At 35.5% G+C, this 25625-nt stretch overlaps 1 protein-coding gene and 1 non-coding gene across 3 annotated transcripts in view; one reads left to right on the top strand and one right to left on the bottom strand.

The window, feature by feature from the left end:
• The window catches only part of FNIP1 (folliculin interacting protein 1), a 126063-nt gene that overhangs the window by 73910 nt on the left and 26528 nt on the right, over window positions 1-25625 (top strand). For both annotated transcript variants that reach the window (XM_024741653.1, XM_024741651.1), the window contains 3 exons: window positions 2806-2941; window positions 5167-5368; window positions 9022-9107. In XM_024741653.1, the coding sequence (XP_024597421.1) occupies window positions 2806-2941; window positions 5167-5368; window positions 9022-9107 (424 nt within the window). The remainder of the gene's footprint in view (window positions 1-2805; window positions 2942-5166; window positions 5369-9021; window positions 9108-25625) is intronic.
• On the bottom strand, window positions 20486-20592 carry LOC112397466 (U6 spliceosomal RNA). The gene has a single exon (XR_003002805.1). It is a non-coding gene; the product is annotated as a U6 spliceosomal RNA (small nuclear RNA).

Here is a 25625-nt window from a genome sequence, read left to right as displayed (position 1 = left end):
TAGCCTTACAAGAGGATGGTAGAAACAGCAGAGATAAATATTTTAAATTAAAAATTTTTCATGTTTAATAGTAAATGTGCCTGGTGGAACATGGCCTGGATGAATACACGCTGGCTTAGGCTTAGCCAGTATAAGAAAAATAATATTGCTCAAGAGACTGCTTAGATAGCATAGTAGAAAAAACACATTTGCTTATATCTGTTTTCTCCTAACTAGGGTTTAAAGTGTCAGACTGTCTCTTGCCCAGAGGAGCTTAGGCATTTTTGAGCCAGTGTTATACATATTTCTTTGAAATATGTACTCTTCCAAAATTTGACAAAGTTTTATTGAAACATTGTGAGGATTAAAAAGAAAAAAACAAAAAAAACCCCAGATTCTATCCTTAAGGAGCACAGCTTCTAATGAGAGAATAGCCAGGAAAATCATCTGTCATAGTTTATTGTTTGAGGTGTTCTGTGATAGACCTGTGCAGAGGTTCAGAAAAACGGCACCTAACTTAGCCTGGGCAAGGGGCAGGGTGTGAGTAAAGCTTTACAGAGTGTTGATACTTGACATAAATAGGAGTTATCTGGCCAAAGGCATGAAAGAAGGACATTTCAGTTAAAAGGAAAAGTGTCAGGGCTCAGAGATCAGCATAAGAGAAAGGTGGAGTACTCTTAAGTTTGAATTATTGTTAGGTATGAGAAACTTTATCCACTGTGATTATCTGTATGTGTTGTCACATTGCATGGCTCTGCTATCTAAATTGTTCACAAGTCAGTTTTGAGTCTGGATGGAGATTCCAAACTTCCCATATATTGTAATCCCTAGTTATGCATGAGAAATTTCAAGAAAATTTTTCGGATACCTGGGCTCTACTCTTGAAGATTCTTGATTTACCCTAGAGAAAGGCTTAGGCATCTGTATTTGAGGAACAAAAAATGAAAAACTCAACCACTGATTCTGATGGACAGCTCGAGTTAAGAACCACTACTCTAATAGGAGAAGTCTCATCTTTCAAATAATCTCACCCTTCTTTTCTAATTGAGTTATTTTTGTTCTTAGGAACTAATCTGGAGTGTATTTCTCTTAATACTGTTTGCATCTATGTAATCTAGAGATTTCGTTTTCTGTGGCAGGAATTTAGTTTTCCTTTTTTATCCAAGATTTCAGAAGTGATAAATTAATGTCTCTATACTTCATTTTCTTCATCTGTAAATTGAAGGGCCTGGCAAGACTGATCTGTAAAGCTTCTTCAAGCCATTGAATTCATATATGCTGTTTAAGTTAATTGTATATTTTCTTCCTTTTTCTGATTGTGTTATTTTTAATACCAGAATTTGATAAAATAGAGCTTTTCCAAATTTAAAGTAACATTTGATTTCTCACAGAAGCCATACCCAGATTAGTTATACATGTAATCTTAGACTACAAAGTTTTATACTACTAATTGATAAAATGTGGTATTTTCAAGAAAGTAGTCCAGAATTAATTCATTGGCAGCCCTGATGTTTGCATGGCACATAGAGCTCTCCCCTTTACCGTTGAATTTGTCAGAATTCAAATGAACATATTTTCATAATGATAATCTCTTAGTTTTCAGTCCCGGTGTCCAAAATAATATATCATCTGGCATGTATCTTTTTATAGATGATAATAATACTTCCCTTTTGATTATTTTACAAATTTTCAGTGTGTGTTTATAATGATGAAAATGGGAATCTATAATATTTCTAAACAAAAGCAAGCCCTTGAGGTCTTTTTCTCTCTAGATTAAGTGGAGAGAAGGAGAGAATCCCCCCATAAAAGAAAGGGTTTTAGCTTTTAATACCCCAGGCAGGAAACAGAGCTTTTGGATTGCAGAGAAGGGTTTTCAGAAGAGAATAATTTCCATAGTTAGGGGATTGCAGCACTTATAATCAGAGTGGACTCTATTGGGATGTGTCTGTTCCAGAGAGCAGTGTTACAGAGAGCAATGTTCCAGAGAGCAATCTATAGGATTTACTCTTTCTTGGAGCTTGATAGGTATAGTCATGACTCTTGGTAAAAGTACCCAAGCATTCAGAGGTGGCTACCTATGCACAAGCGATCCATGAGTACTTCTTTTTTTTTTTGGCCGCCACGCAGCATGTGGCATCTTAGTTCCCCGACCAGGGATCGAACCTGTGCCCCCTCCATTGGAATTGTGGAGTCTTAACCACTGGACCACCCCTTCTCACTGTTGTGGCTCCAGACGCGCAGGCTCAGTGGCCACGGCTCACAGGCCCAGCCGCTCCGCGGCATGTGGGATCTTCCCGGGCCAGGGCACGAACTCGTGTCCCCTGCATCGGCAGGTGGACTCTCAACCACTGTGCCACCAGAGAAGCCCCCCTCCATGAGTACTTTTAAATGACGTTTTAAATGGCATTCAAACACTTATTTTCAAATTAGCTTTTGTTCTTAAAATCCAGCTGCTGCATTGGAATTGAACTGCATCGTATTTAATTTAAGGACTAAGGATTCAGTTAAGCTAGGAGACAGTGTCATGGCCAAAGGCATAAAGCTTTATTTCAAAGTAGCATTTTCGTCTAGGGTGGGGTTGGGGAAGGTAAGGATGTCAAAAGGGGATTGTATCAGAGTCTCTTGCCAGCTCACTTTTAGTATGTGATTTTATTCTGGGACCTTGCTCCAACAATGATGTATTTTTTTAAATGGAAATTTTAGAGCCTCATTCAGCAAAATGGAAAATTTGAGTCACCACTCTTAAATTTGTTAAAAAGAAATCTGTTCTTGTTTTTAGTAATTATTAACTTATACATTATACTTGTTCTTACTCTGACTTGACAGCATCTCTCAGCAGCTTGCTTATTACACCATTTCCCTCTCCAAACTCCTCACTTACCCGAAGTTGTGCCAGCAGCTACCAGCGACGCTGGCGACGTAGCCAAACAACAAGTTTGGAGAATGGGGTGTTTCCTAGATGGTAAGTTGGGACTTTTTTTTTTGCGGTACGCAGGCCTCTCGCTGCTGTGGCCTCTCCTGTTGCGGAGCACAGGCTCCGGACGCGCGGGCTTAGCGGCCATGGCTCACGGGCCCAGCCGCTCCGCGGCATGTGGGATCTTCCTGGACCGGGGCACGAACCCATGTCCCCTGCATTGGCAGGTGGACTCTCAACCACTGCGCCACCAGGGAAGGCCGGGACTTTTAATTTACCACAAGATTGAATAGTTCCTTTAACACAATTGTGTATGTTAAGAGCCTGGACCTTGTATTTTGTATTTTTCAAGTCTGGAACTGGAAACTTTTAAAGTGTACTACATTTTTAAAAATTGTGGTAAGTTATGCATAACATACAATTTACTATTTTAACCATTATTAGCTGTATAGTTCAGTGGCATTAAGTACCTTCACATTGTTGTGCAGCCATAGCCATTCACGTCCATAACTTTATCTCCACAAACTGAACCTTTATACACATTAAGCAATAATCCCCCATTCCTCCCTCCCCTTAGCCCCTGGGAACTACTATGCTATTCTTTTTTCTCTGTAAATTTGATTGCTCTACATACCTCATATAAGTGGAATCATAGAATATTTATCCTTTTATGTCTGCCTTCTTCCACTTTAGCATGCCTTCAGGGTTTACCCATATTGTAACATGTATCAGAATTTCATTTTTTTTTATGACTAACATTCCATTGTATTCCATTGTATATACATATACATTCCATTGTATATACATTTTGTTTATCCACTCATCTGTCCTTGGACATTTGGATTGCTTCCACCTTTTGGCTGTTGTGAATATGCTGATATGAACGTGAGTCTACAAATACCTTTCAAGTCTCCACTTTCAATTCTTTTGGTTATATGCCCAGAAGTGGAATTTCTGGATCATATCATAATTCTCTGTTGAAGTTTTTAAGGAACTGCCATACTCTTCACCACAGTGGCTGTACCATTTTACTTTCATTCACCCTAGAAATGGCCAGGGTGTTGTTTTGTTTTTGGCCACGCTGCATATCTTAGTTCCCTGACCAGGGATTGAACACGTGTCCCCTGCACTGAAAGCGTGGAGTACTAACAACTGTACCGCTAAGAAATTTCCCTGACTAGAACTGCACAAGAGTTCTAATTTCTCCACATCCTCACCAGTAGTTAATTTCCTTTTTTTTTTTTTTTTTTTTTAATAATAACCATCCTATGGGTGTGAAGTGGTATCTCCTTGTAGTTTCAATTTTGCATTTACCTGATGGCTAGTGATGTTGAGCATGTTTTTGCTTTCTTATGGGCCGTACGTATGTTTTCTTTGGAGATAGTCTATTCAAGTGTTTTACCCATTTTTTAATCAGGTGTTTTTTTTGGTGGTTGTTGTTGAATTGTAGGAGCTCTTTATATATTTCTGGATATGAATTCCTTATCAGATATATGCTTTGCAAATATTTTGTCCCATTTGATTAGTTACCCATTCTGTTGATAGTTTCTTTTGATACACAATAGTTTTTCATTTTTATATAGCCCAATTTATTTATTTTTTTCTTCTGTTGCCTTTACCTTTGGTGTCATATCCAAGAAACCATTGCCATATCCAGTGTCATGAAGCTTTTACCCTATGTTTTCTTCTAGGGGTTTTATAGTTTTAACTCTACTGTTTTGGTCTTTGATCCATTTAACTGCATGTTTCGATATTTCAGTTTTTCATGTTTCTATTTTGGCAAGTTAATTCATTCTTGATAGATTTTTTTTTTTTAGTCTGTGTTAAGTACAGCTAAAGATGATGAAGCTTCTTGTTTCCTTTTTTATTCACTCCCTTTATTCCTTCACCTTTGATTTTATTCCTGGAATCTAAAGGGGAGATAAGTAGATTCTAGAACAGTGAAGAGATTATATCAGACTCATCTATAAACCTTAAAATTCAGGCTCTTTTAGGTTGGTTATACATTGGGATTATCTACTTTTTTAGTGACTTCTAATTGAACAAAAATGTTTCCAATCTGACTCTCTATTAAAATTTCTTACAAAAACATGAGTATAAAGGAATAGCCAGTAGATTTCTCAAAGAGATACACAATTGGTATGGATTTTTAGATTTACTTGATAAAACACTGGAAGACCTTTAGCTTGCCTACATTTAATTAGCAAGGGGATTGAATTGTGAATTTAATTATTTCTATATTTTTTAAAAATGAAAAACCATTTATTTTTAAGGTCTATAGAAGAAAGCTTTAATCTGTCAGAGGAGAGCTGTGGCCCTAACCCAGGGATTGTGAGGAAAAAGAAGATTGCAATTGGGGTAATCTTTTCATTATCCAAAGATGAAGATGAAAGTAACAAATTTAATGAATTCTTTTTTTCACATTTTCCTCTGTTTGAAAGCCACATGAACAAATTAAAGAGTGCAATAGAACAGGTAAGCATAGTCATGTTTATGGTTTATTTATATTTTTTATTTTATTTTCCTTTGAATCTTATTCTCTTGCTTAAGCATTGTGTTTATTCATTTGGCAGAAAAATTAACAGAATCTGTGCAGGTACCCTACAAAGTGATCTGAGAGATGCAAAGTAGACTTCAGCTCCTTTTAAGAAGCCTACTACCTAAAAAAAAGATGTAATGTCATTTATCCATTCAATAAATAAGTATTTGAGGGCCTAGAATGTGGCAGGCACTATTCTAGCAACTGAGGATAAGATGTGAAAAAAAGCAACACTCCTGACCTCATGGCATAGAAAATAAACAAATGAATATATAAGATTTTAGATGGTAATAAGTGCTATGGAGAAAAATAAAACAGAGAAAGCTTTTTAAGGAATGCTGGATGGAAGGCTTACAAATTTTTATAAGATAGTCAAGAAAGCTCCTGATAAAATGACATATGGTCCAGAGATATGGAGGAAGTCAGCTATAACCATCTGAGAGAAGAATGCTCCAGGAGGGGCAAAGGAGTAAGCCTGATGCTTGAGCATCAGCAAGGAGGAGTAAGGATGCCAAAGTGGCTAAGTTAGAAATAGGACCAGATCATGTAGGAATTTATAGGATACCATGGTATGAGCATTGGCATTTACTCTTAAGAAAGATGGGAAACCATTGGAGTGTTTTGAGCAGGGAAATGACATTATTCATGAGAATCACTCTTACTGCTGATGGAGAATAGATTTCAGGGGCAAAGGTGGATGCTTTGGGATCAGTTACAAGGCTGTTGAAGTAATTCAGGTGAGAGATGGTGGATACTTAAAGCACTTTCGTGATGGAATTGGTGACAAGTGGTTGGATTCTGGATATTTTTGAAAATAGAGCTAAGGAGATTAGCTGATGGACCGAATTGGGGTTAAGAGAAAGAATAATAGAGGTTGACTTGGGATTTTTCTTTTGAGCAGTAAGAAGGATGGAATTGCCAGTACTAAAATGGGAAAGCTACAAATGGAACAGGTTTGGTGGAGGAAGATCAGCAGTTTGTTTGCAGTGCCTCCTGTACATCCAAGTTGTTGTGAGTCTAGAGTTTAGGGGAAAGGTCCAGGCTGGACAGTCACCAGTGTATATATGGTATTTTAAGCCAAGAAACTGATTGAGAGAGAGAAGAGAGGAGAGGAGATCCTAGGCCTGATTTGTAGAGCGTTTCAGTAGTTAAAATTTGAGGAATTGAGAACCAGCAGGGGAGATGAGCCAGGTGAAGAAAGTAGTTTAAGAGGTTAGGAGTGATCAGTTGTGTCAAATGTTGCTGATAGTGCATGTAATAAATTGATGTAAAGTAAGAAAATTGTGAATATACGATAGAACATAAAGATAACTAAAAAAGAAGGAAAACCAAAGTTTTTTAGGAGTTCATAGGGAAGAAAAATGACTTCCTACTGCAGAGATGTTTCATTTGAACTGTATCTTAAAGGATGTGTAGGATTTTTTAAACAAAGTTTTGAAAAATGGATATTGCAGAATAACAAGAAAAATTGATATCCTTGTCGCCCAAAGATAACTCATTAACATTTTGCTGAAAGTCTTACCCAGGCCTTTTCTATGTGTATTGTACTTTTACTTGATTGGGACTGTGCTGTGTTCATGCTGTTTTAATTATGTGCCCATTTTGAAAAATTCATCATTGTTAACATACACATTTCTCATTTTAAATGGTTCTTGAATATATTTTAGTGGCTTTCCTCCATTTAAATAACTTTTTTATTAGGTCATTTCTGCTTTTTCACAGTTATAGCTACACTGCAGTTAACATCTTGGTGAATTTTCAAGATTATATTTTATAAGAGATTCCTATAAGTTGAACTATCAGTGGGTGTAACTAAAGTTCTTAATCCCTGTGACAATATGCAGAACGGAAAAGATACAAAGAGGAGTAGTGAGTGATACGGCTGGCAGAGTTAATGGTGTCCAGATCACAGAGAGTCTAGAATGCTTGCCAGAATTTTTGACTTTGTTAGGCTATCTTCAAATTGTACTATAGGAACATTATTTTGGCAGTATGTTTAAAAGAGACTAGTAAAAGAGAGTAGAGATGCGAGACCAATTAGAATGTTCTAGAAAGCAGAGGATGCATTTCAGTAACTCATTAGTGTCTGAGGATCATCTGCCTCTAGAGAAGACACTATATTAGTTATTTACATTAAATCTGTTAAAAGACAAATAGATTATTAGCAGTACCTTTTTACTGAGCAGATGAGTAAAGTACATTTTCATTTACTTTTTCAGAAGTTCAGCACTGGTGACATTTTCTACAGTTTGCTGCTGTCTCTTTTTGTAGTCTATTGTTGCCAAAGTCAATACATGGAATATTAAGCTGTGGTTGAACTGACATTTCAGTTACTTGCAGAAGTGTTTAAACTTTGTATAAAACTTGAAATATTCAGGCACTATAGAACTCATTAAACATTACTTTTTAAATGTTTTAATGTTTTGTTCATTCTATGCCGAAAGTGCACATTGCAGTACTTAGAGTTGTGTGGATATTTGTTCAAGTTTAACATCTTATTTCTTAATAAAGCTGAAAGATAAAGCTGAGTGAATACTTTCATATAAATGAATAGGACTTAGTTTAGAACATTCTGTAGTTGGTAATTAATCATAGAATGTAGTAAACACTGAACCATCCAAATAAGTTATGTTCTAGGGCCAGTTTTCAAACTATCACTTACTTATTTTTTTAATGAAAATCTATGGATGCTGTTTCTGAGCACTGTGGGAATTATTTCCAAGTCTGTGCTACCTTTTGAGATCTATAATGTAAAATTTTTTATTGTTGGTAAAATCAAGGGAGAATACTGCTTGATTCTAGCTAAAGAATATTTCTTTATAAATTGGGAGTCTCTTAGCAGTTAGTGAAAACATAAAGTTAACTGTCACTTTTACCCTATTGAAGCTTTTGGATGAACGTGAACGATTCTGGCCTGAAGTAGTCTAACATTTTCTTAAATATATGTTTAAACATTTAAAAAATAATGTGTAATTACATAAGTAATGCATAATTACATATTTTTGAAAAAGTTTTAAAAATTTCAAAGTTCTTTCTGATCTCCATATTCTAATCCTGATCCTCTTTTTGTCTACCTAAAGCAGGACTTATCAACTTTGGCTAAATATGTTTTTAAGAAAGCAAATATTACTAATAACTTGATACATCTTTCAGTAGCATCTTTATATTTTAGATTTTAAAAAAGGATTTAGTTAACAGAACCATTGTTTATGAAATATTAGTGAAACCCAGGAGCTGTTGTTACTGACTTATCATTTTATGATCTGTTTGGGAGAAAAAAGTTTTACGTAACCCAGAAACTGTCAACATCATCCTCGTTGTGTGTTGACATTCTGTGGTTTGACAGTTAAGTAAGAGGCTTACCATTGGAGGAATTTGAATTTTATTATACTCATTAAATGAGCAAAGCTGCAAAAAAAAAAAAAAAAGAAAAGAAAGCCACTAGAAATATGTGTGCCTTCTTTATGTATATCTAGTTAAGAATGATGGGTAGAATGTTGTGGAAATATGTGACTTTGTCTTTTACTTTTTTTCCCCCCATATTTTGCCCATGATCAGTATAAGAATTAACTATTTGATTGCTTTCAAGGCTATGAAAATGAGCCGGAGATCAGCTGATGCCAGTCAGAGGAGTTTGGCATATAATCGAATAGTTGATGCCCTAAATGAATTCAGGTACCTATTCTCCAGCTTTTCATAATATAGAATTGTTTCTCAGTGTACACTGGAAAATTTATTTATTTTTTTAACTTATTCTAATAAAATTTAATTCTTTAAATTTCTCTGTCCCATAGTCAAATGAGGGTGTAATTCAGTGGGCCATTGACTCCTTTGTTATTAAATATGAAAGTGCTTCGAATTCAAGCACACGTGGGAGGAATCAGTGGTATGGTTTCTAGCACTGGACCACTAGACAAGCAGATATGACCAGAAGAGACCCTTGTCTTAGCAGAAATGTGGTTTGTCCTTTGTTGGGCTCCTAGATGTAGGGACTGATTAAGTGTTACTTAACCAGTGATGGTAATCACATGTTCTTAGATACGTGGAATACAAAGATACATGGATATAGGGAATATGAACTTGATGTTCCATATTACTCTGTTGCTTAATCCTTTCTCTAGCAGTATTTTCTGACACAACAAAGCTTGGAGCCTGAAGCTCCAGCAAGTGCTGTAACTGCACTCTAATTATGGCAAGGAAACATATTACATATGAACTTATGTTGGGAATCACGCTAAGTGACTGATGTGTTTCTGTCTCAAAGAGATTCATTTCAGTTTTACTTCATCCTCTCATCCTCTCAGTCTTTCCTCCTTTAGACTGGAGAAATAGTATAACACTTAGCCCAAGAACTCAGACTTTAGTACCTGACAGACAGACCTGTGGGCTAACCCTGGCTCTGCCTTTGATTTGTTAGCATTTTTGACCCTTAGTTTTCTAATGTAATACCTGTGAATTCAATTTAGTAATAATCTAATAGATTGTTGTAAAGATAGAATGAGATAATGTATGTAAAGTACTTAGCAGAAGACCCAACATTAATGTGACCGCTGTTTTCTATGACAAATATAACCTACAGCAGTGCTTCTTAAAAGTCATTCACAGCTCACCTTCACAGTATTGCCAAATCTGCATATCATCTATGCCATTTTAATTTGATGTTTCTCTTTAAATTGACCCTATTTTATACCTAAATAAGTGTATTTCAGAATGTGTGCATCGTTACCCTAGATGGGGAATCAACCTTCTTTGCTGTAATAAGCAAGCTGTAAAAATGAATGCATAATAATTAAAATTAAAAATATGTATCTGTGTACACATAAGGTTTATTATCACCAGTAGTCCATGTACCTCACTTTTATTCATTGGCTTGTGTTGTATGGTCCCTTATTGGGTTAGGGGTCTTCTGAATTGTTTGTTTAAATATGAACTGTTACATTTTGAAATGAAAGCCTATTTTAGCCTGTGATATTGCAGGATTGCTATTGTGAAACTGTAGGCATGTCATGTAATATACTTTTTTTTTTTTAAATGGAAATGACTAAGGAGTTGTGTATTTAGTAAATTTGACAATAAGAGAGAACTCATGTTTATTTTCAACTTTGATCCTTTTTTATTCTTCATTTTTCTCTTTTTGTGTTAAACCACAGTGAAAGTAAATCTGGTTTTTTAAACCTCTCTCAAAAGGAGATATTTCATTGCCTCAGCCATATTCTAGAATCTTTGAATTTATGATAAAATAACTTATTTTCCTAAATAAAAGGTATGTTTTATAGAAGTGTTCTGTATGATTTTTGAGGTAGAATTATAGGTAAGCATTAAATAGCAATTGTATGGTAAAAATAACCTAAATTAATATGAATGTTTCATCATGTTTTTAATTTATTTCAATTGAAAATGTTTACTTGGCAATTCCCTGATGGTCCAGTGGTTAGGACTCTAAGTTTTCATTGCCGAGTGTGTGGGTTCGATCCCTGGTTGGGGAACTAAGATCCTGCGAGTCGCACGACGTGGCCAAAAAGTTTTGTAAAAAATTTTTTTAAAAGTTTGCTTTATGACTGTTGTATAATATTCATTGGCTGGATTCAGTTATTGAGGAGGAGAAGATTTTCTAGTCATCTGTTATTCACCATAATTTTTAGGATAAAAGGTGTTAAATGTGAGTTTTTAAATCTTTCTTGTGCAGTAAACACAGTGGTTAGAGGAAATGTACAGAAAAACACATTAGAGAATTAAATTTCAGGCTTTATTATTTCTTTTTTTGTCTTGCAAATAATTTGTACTGGTGAAAATTATGTTAGAGCTAATCTTTTCTGCCATATATTTTTGTTAACATATTCATTTTAGGCCTTTCATAAGTTATCAAATGAAGCATGGTAACAAACAATACAGTATTAAAACAATTTTTTTTATTGTGGTAAAAGTAAAACAACATTAAATTTGACATTTAACCATTTTTAAGTGTACAGCTCAGCAGTGTTAAATACATTCACATTGTGTAACAAATCTCTATAACTTTTTCATCTTACAGCGTTAAAACTATAAACACTCAACACTAGTTTAGTAATATAGTATTTTTAATCCGTCTGTTTCTTTAGTTCATTGGCATCTTCACTCTTTATATATGAATTATGTGTGAAGTTATTCGTAATTTCATTTGTTCATACCTTAAGAATTCAGGTTATTACATTTCTGGTGCCATTCATGATTAAATCAAGTTTTATATACATAAATGTTTCTTATAGATGAAGTATAGAGGAAATGAAGTACATTCCCTCAATATTTCTAGATGGAATTTCAAACAAATTTAATGAGCTGACTTTGCTTGGCTGTCTGTATTATCTTCATAACTTCTCAATTCATGTAGACCTCTTTGTATGTTTCTGAAAGCTTTCATGTGAAAGCTCAAAATTTGATCGTTTTATGAACATACGATTACATAAATAATTTTATGTCAGGATGTTTGCTTAAAATGAGAATTTCTTTGAGGTGTTTTGTTTTTTGGCCGCACCCTGCGCATGTGGGATCTTAGTTCCCCGACCAGGAATCAAACCCGTGCCACCTGCATTGGAAGCATGGAGTCTTAACTACTGGACCACCAGGGACGTCCCAAGGTATATTTTTTTGTTTTGTTTTTGCGGTGCGCGGGCCTCTCACTGTTGCGGCCTCTCCCGTTGCGGAGCACGGGCTCTGGACGCGCAGGCTCAGCGGCCATGGCTCACGGGCCCAGCCGCCCCGTGGCATGTGGGATCTTCCCGGACCGGGGCATGAACCCGTGTCCCCTGCATTGGCAGGTGGACTCTCAACCACTGTGCCACCAGGGAAGACCCTCCAAGGTGTATTTTTAAAAATTAATTTAAAGATACTTTTTGTATGATTCAAGAGGTAAATTATACTGAGTTGCTTAAAGCAAATGTTAATGATTTAGGCTGCATTGGATAAATTTTCTATCAATAGATTTGATATTTCAGTAAGTGTTCTACAGTTAAAGAAAAAGAGGGGCACATTAGGCTCAACATAAATGCTTTTCTATTTTATCTATGTTGAATAAAGTTACTGAGACCAGGTTAACAGGTAGGTGAGAGAACTCCAGCCAGCACACATTTTACTTGGCCTCCTTGTTTTTTACAAACATTTGAACCTTTAGGCCTTTAAGCCAGACAAGCTCTCTCTAGTTTGCCATAAGCTCTATCTTTGCCAGTTGTATTAACCCATGTATCGTATAATTTTGTAGCGTCCTGGCCACTGAGCATTATTAAAATTTAAACGTCTGTTTTAGGGGTTGGTGAATTATATCCACTGATCTAGACCCAATTCTCTTTTAGTCTGTAAATTCAGTCTGATTCTCTTCCATTTTCTGAAACTATCCATGTTTGTATCTTTGGAGCAAGCGCAATACAGGCTGAATAATGAACCCTCTTCTGGAGTGTTGGGAATGGGAATGAAAAACAACAAAACAAACCATGAGCAAAATGGTAGATTTGGAGACGTGGCTATCTGTTATATACTCTATTTCTTGGCCACTCTGTATTATTAATTAAGAGTGTAAATAACTTAATTTCACATATATATGTGTATGTACATATGTAGATATATATGTGTATATACACATGTAATTAATAGATTTAATTCTAACAGTGTCGGAGTTACAGAATAATTGAGCTAACAGTTCAGAAAGTTTTTGCATATAGCTCTCTCCCCACTACCCATAGTTTCACTGATTATTACCGTATTTCATTAGTGTGGTATATTTGTTACAATTAATGAACCAATGTTGATACATTATTATTAACTAAAATCCGTAGTCTGCATTGAGTTCCATTCTTTGTATTGTACAGTTGGATGCGTTTTGAAAAATGCATAATGTCATGTTTCACTATTACAGTATCAGACAGAGTAGTTTCACCACTCTGAAAGTCGCCTATGCTTCACCTATCTATTCTTTCTCCCTTTCCACCAAACCCATTGGCTACTGATCTCTGTCTATAATTTTGCCTGTTTCAGACTGTCATATTCTGGGAATCATATAGTATATAGCCCTTTTAGACTGGTTCTTTGACTTAGCTATATGCAGTTAAGATTCTTCTATGTCTTTTTTGTGGCTTATGGCTCATTTATATAAAAATATTCACTGTGTAATATCCCGCTGTGTGGATGTACCGCAGTTTCTCCATTCACCTCAATTGAAGGACATCTTCTTGATCGCTAGTTTTTGGTGATCTTCTTGATTGCTAGTTTTTGGTGATTATAAATAATGTTTCTCTAAACATTCATGTGCGGGGTTTTGTATAGACTTAAGTTTTCAGTTCAACTGAGTCAGTACCTAGGAGCATAATTGCTAGATGTTCACAGAAGACTGTGTTTGGATTTGTAAGAAACTGCCAACTGTCTTCTAAAGTGACTGTATCATTTTGCATTCCCACTAGCAGTTCATTAGAGTTACTCTTGTTCCATATCCTTGTCAGCATTTGATATGTCAGGTTTTGTTTTGTTTTTTTTTAACTGTACTAATAGATGTGTAACAGTATTTCATTGTTTTAATTTGCAGTTTCCTAATGACATATGAGGTTGAGCATATTTTCAAATACTTATTTGTAATGTATATATCTTTGTAGGTGAGATATCTGTTCAATCTTTCGTCCATTTTTAACTTGGTTTGTTGCTTTTATTATTGTTCAGTTTTTAGGTTTTTTTCTGTATTTTGGGTATCAATCCTTTATCAGATACGTGTTTTGCAAATACTTTCTCCTAGTCTGTGGCTTGTCTTTTCATTCTTGTAATATTTTCACAGAGCAGAGTTTTAAATTTTAATGAAGTCCAACTTAACAATTTCTTTTTTTCCCTGAATAGTGCCTTTGGTGTTTTATCTAAAAATTCATTACCAAACACAAGATCATTAAGGTTTTTCACATGTTATGCTCTAGAAGTTTTATGATTTTGCATTTATATTTAGGTCTATTATTCATTTTGATTTTTTTTTTTTGGTGAAAGCTGTAAAGTCTTTGTCTAGGTGCATATTTTTGCATATGAATGTCCACTTGTTCCAGCATCATTTGTTGAAAAGACTATCTTTGCTCCATGTATTGCTTTTGCTCCTTTATCAAATATCAATTGAGTATATTTCTGGGGCTCTATTTTTGAGCTCTCTGTTTTGTTTCATTGATCTATTTGTCTATTCTTTCAGCAGTACCACACTGTCTAGATTACTGTATCTTTATAATAATTCTTTTTTAATATAAATTTATTTATTTTTGTCTACGCTGGGTGTTCATTGCTGTGCATGGGCTTTCTCTAGTTGTGGAGAGCGGGGACTACTCTTTGTTGCAGTGCATGGGCTTCTCATCGCAGTGGCTTCTCTTGTTGTGGAGCACAGGCTCTAGGTGCGTGGACTTCAGTAGTTGTGGCACACGGGCTCAGCAGTTGTGGCTTGTGGGCTCTAGCGTGCAGGCTCGGTAGTTGTGGCACATGGGCTTAGTTGTTCCACGGCATGTGGGATCTTCCTGGACCAGGACTCAAACCTGTGTCCCCTGCATTGGCAGGTGGATTCTTAACCACTGCACCACCAGGGAAGCCCCCATCTTTATAATAATTCTTCAAGTCAGATAATATGAGTCCTCCAAGTTTGTTCTTTTCCTTCAGTGTTGTGTTGACTATTCTGGATCATTTGCCTCTCCAAACTTTAAAATCAGTTTGTTGATATCCACAAAATAACTTATGGGATTTTGATTGAGATTGCATTGAATCTGTAGATTAAACTGGGAAAAATTGACATGTTAGCAGTAGCAAGACTTCCTGTCCATGAACATGGAATAGCTTGCTGTTTATTTGTATCTTCTTTGATTTCTTTAATCAGAGTTTTGTAATTTTCCTCCTATAGATCTTGTACATTTTTAAAAGATTTATACCTAAATATTTCAGATTTTTCTTTTTTTTTGGTTAATATTAATGATACTGTGTTTATAATTTCAAATTTGAACTGTTCATTGATGGTATATAAGAACGCAATTGACTTTTGTATATTAACCTTATATCCTGCAACCTTCTATAACTGCCTCTTTATTCCAGGAGCTTTTTGGTCACTTCTTTCAGATTTTCTGAATAAAGCAATCATAAGCAATCATGGCATTTATGTCTTCCTTCATATCTTTTATTTCTTTTTCCTGCCTTGTTGCATTAGCAAGGGCTTCTAGTACGATGTAGGAAAGCAATGGTGAGAAGGTTCATCCTTGCCTTTTACCAGATCTGAGTGAGAAAGCTTCAAGTTTCTCACCATTAAGTATGAAGTTATGTTTCTTATAGATACACTTTATCAAGTTAAAGAAGTTCCCTCTTTATTCCTGGTTTGCTGAGAGTTATTGACTATTGATTCAATTTTTAAAATAGATATAGGACTATTCAGGTTATCTATTTCTTCTTGTGTGAGTTTTGGTAGTTTGTGTCTTTCAGGGAATTGGTCTGGTTCATCTACGTCATCAAATTTGTAAGCATAGAGTTGTTCATATTACTTCTTAATTATCCTTTTAATGTCCATAGATCAGTAGTGATGGATCCCTCTTTTATTTCTAATATTAGTAATTTTTATCATTTCTCTTTTTTGCTTGGTTATCTTGGATAGAAATTTATGAATTTTCAAAGAATCTTTGATCTTTTCAAAGAACCAGATTTTGTTTTGTTTTATCCATTGATTTTTGTCTTTAATTTCAATGATTTTTTAATCTTTTTATTTCTTTTCTCCTACTTGCTTTAGTTTTATGTTACTTATCTTTCTCTAGTTTCCTAAAGTTAAAGCTTAGATTATTGCTTTCAGATCTTTCTTTTACCCTAATCTGTGCATTCAGTGCTATGAATTTCCCTCTAAGCACTACTTTTGCTGGATCCCACAAATTTTGTTAAGTTGAATGAAAATTTAATTCAAATTATTTTAAAATTTCTCTTGAGATTTCTTCTTTGACCCTTATGTTATGCAGAAATGTATTGTTAAAATCTCCAAGTATTGGGGGCTTTCCCATGTATCTTTCTTTTTTATTTATATTGGAGTAAAACAATGTTGTGTTAGTTTCAGGTGAACAGCAAAGTGATTCAGTTATACATATACATGTATCTGTTCTTTTTCAGGTTCTTTTTCAGGTTCTTCTTCCATTTAGGCTATTACAGAGTATTGAGCAGAGTTCCCTGTGCTATAGAATAGGTCCTTGTTGGTTATCTGTTTTAAATATAGCACTGTGTACATGTGAATCCCAAACTTTCATTCTGTCCTTCCCCCACACCCTTACCCTGTGCTAACCAGTTCATTGTCTAAGTCTGTGAGTCTGTTTCTGTTTTGTAAATAAGTTTTGTATCTCATGTATATATATATTTTTTTAGATTCCGCATATAAGCAATATCATATGCTACTTGTCTTTCTCTGTCTGACTTACTTCACTTAGTATGATAGTCTCCAAGTCCATCCATGTTGATGCAAATGGCATTATTTCATTCTTTTTTATGACTGAGTAATATTCCACTGTGTATATATACCTCATCTTCTTTATCCATTCCTCTGTTGATGGACATTTGTTTCCATGTCTTAACTATTGTAAATAGTGCTGTGATGGACATTGGGATGAATGTAACCTTTCAAACCATGTTTTTTTTCCAGATATATGTCCAGGAGTGGGGTTGTTGGATCATATGATAGTTCTGTTTTTAGTTTCTTAAGGAACCTCCATAGCTGCACCAATTTACATTTGCACCAACAGTGTAGGAGGGTTCCCTTTTCTCCACACCCTCTCCAGCATTTATTGTTTGTAGGCTTTTTGATGATGGCCATTCTGACTGGTGTGTGGTTATACCTCATTGTAGTTTTGATTTGTATTTCTCTAATAATTAGCGATGTTGAGCATCTTTTCATGTGCCTCTTGGCCATCTGTATGTCTTCTTTGGAGAAATGTCTGTTCAAGCCTTCTGCCCATTTTTTTATTGGGTTGTTTGTTTTTTGTGATACTGAGCTGCATGATCTGTTTGTAAATTTTGGAGATTAATCCCTTGTCAGTCACATCATTTGCAAATATTTCCTCCCATTCTGTGGGTTGTCTTTGTGTTTTGTTTATGGCTTCCTTTGCTGTGCAAAAGTTTTTGAGTTTGATTAGGTCCCATTTGTTTATTTTTGTTTTTATTTCTCTTAGTAGGGACAAATTGTAAAAGTTATTGCTGTGATTTATGTCAGAGTGTTCTGCCTATATTTTCCTCTAAGAGTTTTATAGTGCCTGGTCTTACATCCATTTTGAGTTTATTTTTGTGTATAGTGTTAAATAATGTTCTAATTTCATCCTTTTACACATAGCTGTCCAGTTTTCCTGGCACCATTTATTGAAGAGACTGTCTTTTCTCCATTGTACAGTTTTGCCTCCTTTGTCATAGATTAATTGACCATAGGTGCATGGGTTTATTTCTGGGCTTTCTATTCTGTTCCATTGATCTATATTTCTGTTTTTGTGCCAGTACCATACTGTTTTGATTACTGTAGCTTTGTAGTATTGTCTGAAGTCAGGGAGCCTGATTCCTGCAGCTCTGTTTTTCTTTCTCAAATTTTCTTTGGCCTATTCAGCATCTTTCATGTCTTCATACAGATTTTAAGATCTTTTGTTCTAGTCATGTGAAAAATGTCACTGGTAATTTGATAGGGATTACATTGAATCTGTAGATTGCCTTGGATAGTATAGTCATTTTGAAAATATTGATTCTTCCAATCCAAGAACATGGTATACCTTTCCATCTGTTTGTGTCATCTTCGATTTCTTTCGTCAGTGTCATAGTTTTCACAGTACAGGTCTTTTGTCTTCTCTGGTAGGTTTATTCCTAGGTATTTTATTCTTTTTGATGCAATGGTAAATGGGATTGTTTCCTTAATTTCTCTTTCTGATCTTTCGTTGTTAGTGTATAGGAATGCAAAAGATTTCTGTGCATTAATTTTGTATCCTGCAGCTTTGCTAAATTCATTGATGAGCTCTGGTAGTTTTCTGGTAGCATCTTTAGGATTTTCTATGTGTAATATCACGCCATCTGCAGACAGTGACAGTTTTACTTCTTCTTTTCTAGTTTGGATTCCTTTTATTTCTTTTTCTTCTCTGATTGCCATGGCTAGGACTTCCAAAACTATGTTGAATAAAAGTGGCAACAGTTAGCATCCTTGTCTTGTTCCTGATCTTAGAGGAAATGCTTTCAGCTTTTCACCGTTGAGTATGATGTTAGCTGTAGGTTTGTCATATATGGCCTTTATTATGTTGAGGTATGCTCGATCTGTGCCCACTTTCTGGAGAGTTTTTATCATAAATGGGTGTTGAGTTTTGTCAAAAGCCTTTTCTGAATCTATTGAGATGATTATATCGTTTTTATTCTTCAATTTGTTGATGTGGTATATCACACTGATTGATTTGTGGAGATTGAAAAACTCTTGCATACTTGGGATAAATCCCACTTGATCATAGTGTATGATCCTTTTAATGTGTTGTTGTATCTGGTTTGCTAGTATTTTGTTGAGGATTTTTCCATCTATGTTTATTAGTGATATTGGCCTGTAATCTTCTTTTTTGGTGTTAACCTTTTTCTGGTTTATGGCATCAGGGTGATGGTGGCCTAATGGAATGAGTTTGGGAGTGTTCCTTCCTCTGAGATTTTTTGGAGTAGTTTCATAAGGATAGGTGTTACCTCTTCTCTAAATGTTTGATAGAATTCGCCTGTGAAACCATCTGGTCCTGTATTATATATTTGAAAGTTGTTAAAATTGTAGATCTTAAAAGTTTTCATCATAAGAAAAAATTTTTTTTGTTACTCCGTGAAGTACTGAATGTAAAAACTAAACTTACTGTGGTAATCATTTCACAAAGTATACATATATCAAGTCATTGTGTTGTACATCTTAAAGTAATACCATATCGACGTCAATTATATCTCAGTAAAGCTGAAAAAAACTCACCTATATGTTAGTGATTTTCTTCCTGCTGGATATGTCATTTTCTGCTAGAGAATGCTGAATTTTCTAAGTATAATAGTGTATTTGCCTGTCAGTATTTTTTTCTCAGTTTTATTGAGATATAATTGGCATAAAGCACACTGTATAAGTTTACAGCATAATTATTTGACTTATATACATCATGAAATGAGAAGGTAAACAGTAAGTTTAGTGAACAACATCTTCTGTAGATAACAAAATTAAAGAAATTAAAAATATATTTTTCTTGCGATGAGAACTTAGGATTTACTCTCTTAACCGCTTTAATATATAACATACAGCAGTATTAATTATATTTGTCTTGTATGTTACATCTTCAGTATTTATTTATCTTGTAACTGGAAGTTTGTAGTACCTTTTTTTTTTTTTTTTTTTTCATCGGCAGGCGGACTCTCAACCACTGTGCCACCAGGGAAGCCCTGTAGTACCTTTTGACTGCCTTCATTCAAGTCCCTCTCCTCCCCAACACCTTACGTTATGTCATTGCTCTCTTCTTAAGTGCATACGTGTTAAGGTTTGTTATCTTCAATTATTGCCAGGATGGATGTCAAGGAGCTCACCCCTTTGTTTTGTTCTAGGAGCTTTATGGTTTCAGGTCTTGCGTTCAAGTCTTTAATCCATTTTGACTTGATTTTTGTTTGTAGTGTAAGATAAGGGGTCCAGTCATTTTTTACATGTGGTTGTCCAGTTTTCCTAGAACCATTTATTGAAGAGGCTATCCTATCTATATTGTATGTTCTTGGCTCCTCTGTCATAAATTAATTGACCGTATGTATGCCTGCATTTATTTCTCTGCTCTCTATTCTGTTCCATTGATTTATATGTCTGTCTTTATTCCAATACCATACTGTTTTGATTATTATAGCTTTGTAATAGAGTTTGAAATCAGGAGGCATGATGCCTCTTCTTTCTCAAGATTGCTGTGACCGTTCAGAGTTTTATGTGGTTCCATACAAGTTTTAGGATTGTTTGTTCTATTTTTGTGAAAAATGCCATTGGAAATTTGTTAGGGATTGCATTAAATCTGTAGATTGCTTTGGATAGTATGAATGTGGTTTTTCAAAAAAATATGGAATGCTTCACAAATTCACGTGTCATGCTTGAGCAGGGGCCATGCTAATCTTCTCTGTATCATTCTAATTTTATTATATGTGCTGCCGAAGTGAGCATGAACATGGTTTAATTCAAGTTGTTCAGTTGACTTTGGACTGGAATTATTATAAATATATGTTTTGAACAATTCTTTTTGCTTATTTGCCTAAAAGAGTCCTGCAACATTATTTTGAGTTTCACGTTTCACAGTATTACAAGGCACTAAGTCTTTGCCTTTGCACTTTGAGCTGTGTCGTACATTATTGGATTAGTTTCTTTTCTGCGGTCACAAGCTTTGTGGCAAAAGGCCAAGAGTCTGTATTTGAGCTCTGAGGAAGCACTGTTATCATAGATCCAGCTGAGGTTACCAGGATGGTAAACATTGTCATGAGACTCATTCCTGGTAGAATACTGATCTTGCTGTTAGGTATACCCAGCATTTGTATTCATGAATTTTTTGAGTTAAATACCTATGAGGTAATTGCTATGATATAAGGTAGTATGAATGGCCTAGCCTTAAAATTTTAATATTGCCTGGAATTTACAACATGTATGAGTTATAAAATCATTGTAGGGAATTCCCTGGTGGTCCAGTGGTTAGGAGTCTGTGCTCTCACTGACAAGGGCCCAGGTTGGATCCCTGGTCAGGGTAAAAAGATCCCACATGCTGCACCGCACAGCCAAAAAAAAGAGAAGAAAACAACATTGTAAAAGTATATTCTGATTGTATACCTTCCTTTTTTGTATTAGTTTATTTTACTTCAGTCACTGTGCAAATCTGAGAGACTATATAAATTAGTTAGGCATCCTTGCAATATTTGAAAAGTACTTTATAAACTTTTATAGTTTTTATTTAAGAAGTCTATTTGTAGAAGTACTTTAATATGTACAGTTGGTCCTCACTGTTTACAGATTCTTTATATGTGAATTCACCTGCTTGCTAAAATTTATTTATAAACCTAAAATATACTTACAGTGATTTTATGATCGTTTGTGGACATATGCAGAGAAGTGGAAATTGAGTGCCCTGACACACATTTGTAGATGAGGTCAAACAAGACAGTGCTCTGCCTTTTTGTTTCAACTCTCATTCTGTACACAAGTGTCCTTGTCATGATCTATATAGTGCCACTTTTTTTTAAGTGTTTTTTGCTTTTTGTTAGTGGGTTTTTTTTTTTTTTTTGCGGTACACGGGCCTCTCACTGTTGTGGCCTCTCCCGTTGCGGAGCACAGGCTCCGTATGCGCAGGCTCAGCGGCCATGGCTCACAGGCCCGGCTGCTCTGTGGCATATGGGATCTTCCCGGGCCGGGGCACGAACCCGTGTCCCCTGCATCGGCAGGCGGACTCTCAACCACTGCACCACCAGGGAAGCCCCTTGTTAGTGGTTTTGCAATGAAAATTGGCCCTCGAAGACATTTTTCCAATGAAGACATACAGATGGACAAGGGCACATGAAAAGATGCTTAACATCCCTAATTATTAGAGAAATACAAATCGAAAGGGCATGGAGGTACTACCTCACACTGGTCAGAATGGCCATCATTAAAAAGTCTACAAATAACAAATGCTAGAGAGGATGTGGAGAAAAGGGAACCGTCCTACACTGTTGGTGGAATGTAAGTTGGTGCACCCACTATGGAAAACAGTATGAAGTTTCTTTGAAAAAGTCAAAATAGAATTGCCATATGATCCAGGAATCTCAATCCTGGGCACATATCCAGAGAAAACTCTAATTTTGAAAAGATACATGTACCCCAATGTTCATAGCTGCACTATTCACAATAGCCAAGACGTGGAAACACCTAAATGTCCATTGACAGATGAATGGATAAAGAAGATGTGGTGCATATATATACAATGGAATACTACTCAGCCATAAAAAAGAATGAAATAATGTCATTTGCAGCAACATGGATGCAATATAGATTATCATACTGCGTGAAGTAAGTCACAAAGAGAAAGACAAATACCATGTGATAATCACTTATATGTGGAGTCTGAAATATGACACAAATGAATTTATTTACAAAACAGAAACACACAGACATAGAAAACAAACTTATGGTTACCAAAGGGGAAAGGGGGAGGGGAGGGATAAAATTCGGAGTTTGGGATTAGTAGATACACACTACTATATAAAAAATAGGTAAACAACAAGGTCCTACTGTTATATCCCAGGAAACTGTATTCAATATTGTGTGCCAGAATGGAAAAGAATATATATATATATATATATATATATATATATATATATATATATATAAAATGGAACCACTTTGCTGTATACTAGAAACTAACACAACATTGTAAATCAAGTATACATCAATTAAAAAAAAATTGTGCACAAGCATAGTGTTGAAATTCTGTCTGATGTTTCTAAGTGCAAGAAGGTTGTGATGTGCCTTACAGAGAAAAATATGTGTTAGGTGAGCTTTGTTAAGGCATGAGTCATAGTGCTGTTGGATGTGAATTCATTATTAACAAATTAACAGAATATTAAAGTGTCTTTAAACAAAAACTCACATAAAACAAGATTATGTATTGATGGATTGACAAAAATGTTATGACCAGAGACTCACAGGAACGTAACTCTGTATTTCTCTCAGGAACAGTGATTCACAGTTCACTAATTCAGTGTTTGTGTTGACTTTATAGAACATTACTGCAAATAATGAGAAGCTGTCATACTTAATTTTTAAATTAAGTGTTTATTTATATCTAGCAGTTAGGTAATTTTTAAACTATGTGATTATTTGAAACCAGATGATTAATGAATTTCGGGTAGTTGAGAAGAGGAAGGACATGTAGACGCAAATCCTGAAACCTAGAGAAGTAAAAAGTATGTTTGGTTAGCATTGGTGCCTGGCAGAGGTGAAGTACTTGGATTTTTACTTAGACTTCATGCATATCAGTGAAAGCTAAATCATGTCAACAGTTTCCTGCCAACTGCAGGAGCGTTCCATTCTGTAGGAACAGACCAAGAAAAATAAAGGGTCAGATGACTGAAAATACTTGCCCTTCTTACCATTCATGGGTAGGGAATAACCGTTAAAGGGGGAAGAGAGCAAGCATCATTATTTCTACGTTGTTAATGACAGCACAGAGTTGTGTATAGTGAGAAGCACTATTGCGTAATTAATTTTTTTGCCTTCTTTGCACTTGATACTACTCCAAGGTCATGGTACTTTTTTTTTTTTTTTTTTGCGGTATGCGGGTCCCTCACTGCTGTGACCTCTCCCACTGCAGAGCACAGGCTCTGGATGTGCAGGCCCAGCGGCCATGGCCCACGGGCCCAGCTGCTCCGTGGCATGTGGGATCCTCCTGGACCGGGGCACGAACCCGTGTCCCCTGCATCGGCAGGCGGACTCTCAACCACTGTGCCACCAGGGAAGCCCCATGGTACATATTTTTAAACAGCAAAACACTATAAAGCTAGTGTCCTCAGTGACCCACTATGCTAATGTTAGTGATATAACTGGCCCATGACACATAGACTTGTAGTAGACAATATTATGCTGAAGAAACTCATGGAAAATGAATTGATCAGCTTGTTCATTCATTTAATCAAAAAGTTTATTTTATTCAAAAGTACATTCACGTGGTTAAGAAGCAAAAAAATATATATACTGACAGTTCTAATAATGAAAAATAAATGAGCCCTGTCCTACCTCTCCCATCCCTGCTGAAGAACATTCTCTTTTAACTCTTAAATATTCCTTTTGTTGTTTACCTCCATATTATTAAATAGTATACCTAGTGTAGCTGTTTCTTGATTTATCAGTTGTAGAGCATATTTATCTCCTGCCGTAAATTCATACCTGATCCTTGGTCCTTTTAGCCTTTCAGTATAGTTTTAGCACTATCTTGTCTTTCAACTTTGGTAAATTATCTGTGTTCTCTGATAATTTATTTTCCTCTATTTTCTCTTCACTGTATTTTGTTAGAAACTGACACTCCTGGATTGATCTTCTATGTCTCTTTTCTTTCATGTTTTTCTTCTCTTTTTCTGACTTTATTATTTTCTATTTCCTCTGGAGTCATTTTGTGTGTGTGTGTTTCTGTCTTTCTGTTTGTACTCCTCTTTCCTTGGAGGCTTTCTCTATATATCAATATTTTGGTTGCCCATTAAGAGTGAGAATGAGGCACCAAAATACAGGTTGGGAATGCAGATTGGAGAACCTCACTTTAGAGCAGTGTTGCTCAACTTTTTTTCATTTTCACAGGCTGAAGGAGCATATTTAAACATTTTTCCCTATAATTGCTGCCTCTGCCATGGAATTTTAATATCACAAGATTTACTGTATATCTGTTTGTGTATTGTGAAAGATTCAAATATCAGGGAGGGTTTGGGCATGTCATTTCTCTGGGATGGTCAATTGCTACATCTGCTCTCCTATCTTTGTTATTCTGTGGGAAAATGGGGTGGAGGGTAGGGGGGTCACCAACCATTTATGGCCCTTGAATTAGTCTCTTAGTTTACAGTCCTATATCGCTGCTGCCCTCCTTTTTAGCAGGCACTTTTGAATCCTTAGACTCTTCTTGCTTCAGTGGAGTAAATTGGCTCCTCTTTGTACATCCCCCCGCCACTATGAGCACCATAACCCATTATCTTCCTCTACCCTAGTACTTCAGTTAACATTCTTCTCTGTGTTTTGTCTTCTAGAATTGTATTAAATCTGTAATTTTAATTTTCACTAAAGTTCCTCTTCAGTTCTATTTGTTGTAGTGTTCATTTGGGGCATTAGAACTGAAAGGGGATACACATTTGTGCTCAGTTTTCCATCCTATCTGGACATCTTTAATAGTCTTTAAAAATAAGCATTTTCAATATCACTAGTTTATATTCGTCATATTTATCTCTGTAAGATACCTGTAATTTTTTTCCATTCATTTATTTTTAAGTTCTCAGCAGTCATTTTATGCCCTACTAAAAATTCATTAATGTGACCCGTATTTGTCACTTTTATCTATGGTAATGTATCATGTTCATATTGGGTTGAGATTTAATAAAACTTGTACAAGCAACAGAATTCTTTTCCTTTTTTGAATTCTGGGTATTAGAAAATTATACTGAGGTAGGTATCAGAGCTTTGTGGAGATCTCAGAGAAC

The sequence above is a fragment of the Neophocaena asiaeorientalis genome, unplaced genomic scaffold (assembly GCF_003031525.2).
Source record: "Neophocaena asiaeorientalis asiaeorientalis breed wild unplaced genomic scaffold, Neophocaena_asiaeorientalis_V1.1 scaffold773, whole genome shotgun sequence".
NCBI classification, from domain to species: Eukaryota; Metazoa; Chordata; class Mammalia; order Artiodactyla; family Phocoenidae; genus Neophocaena; species Neophocaena asiaeorientalis.
Note: the sequence above shows the minus strand (reverse complement) of the source record. Positions and strands in the feature narration are given on the sequence as shown.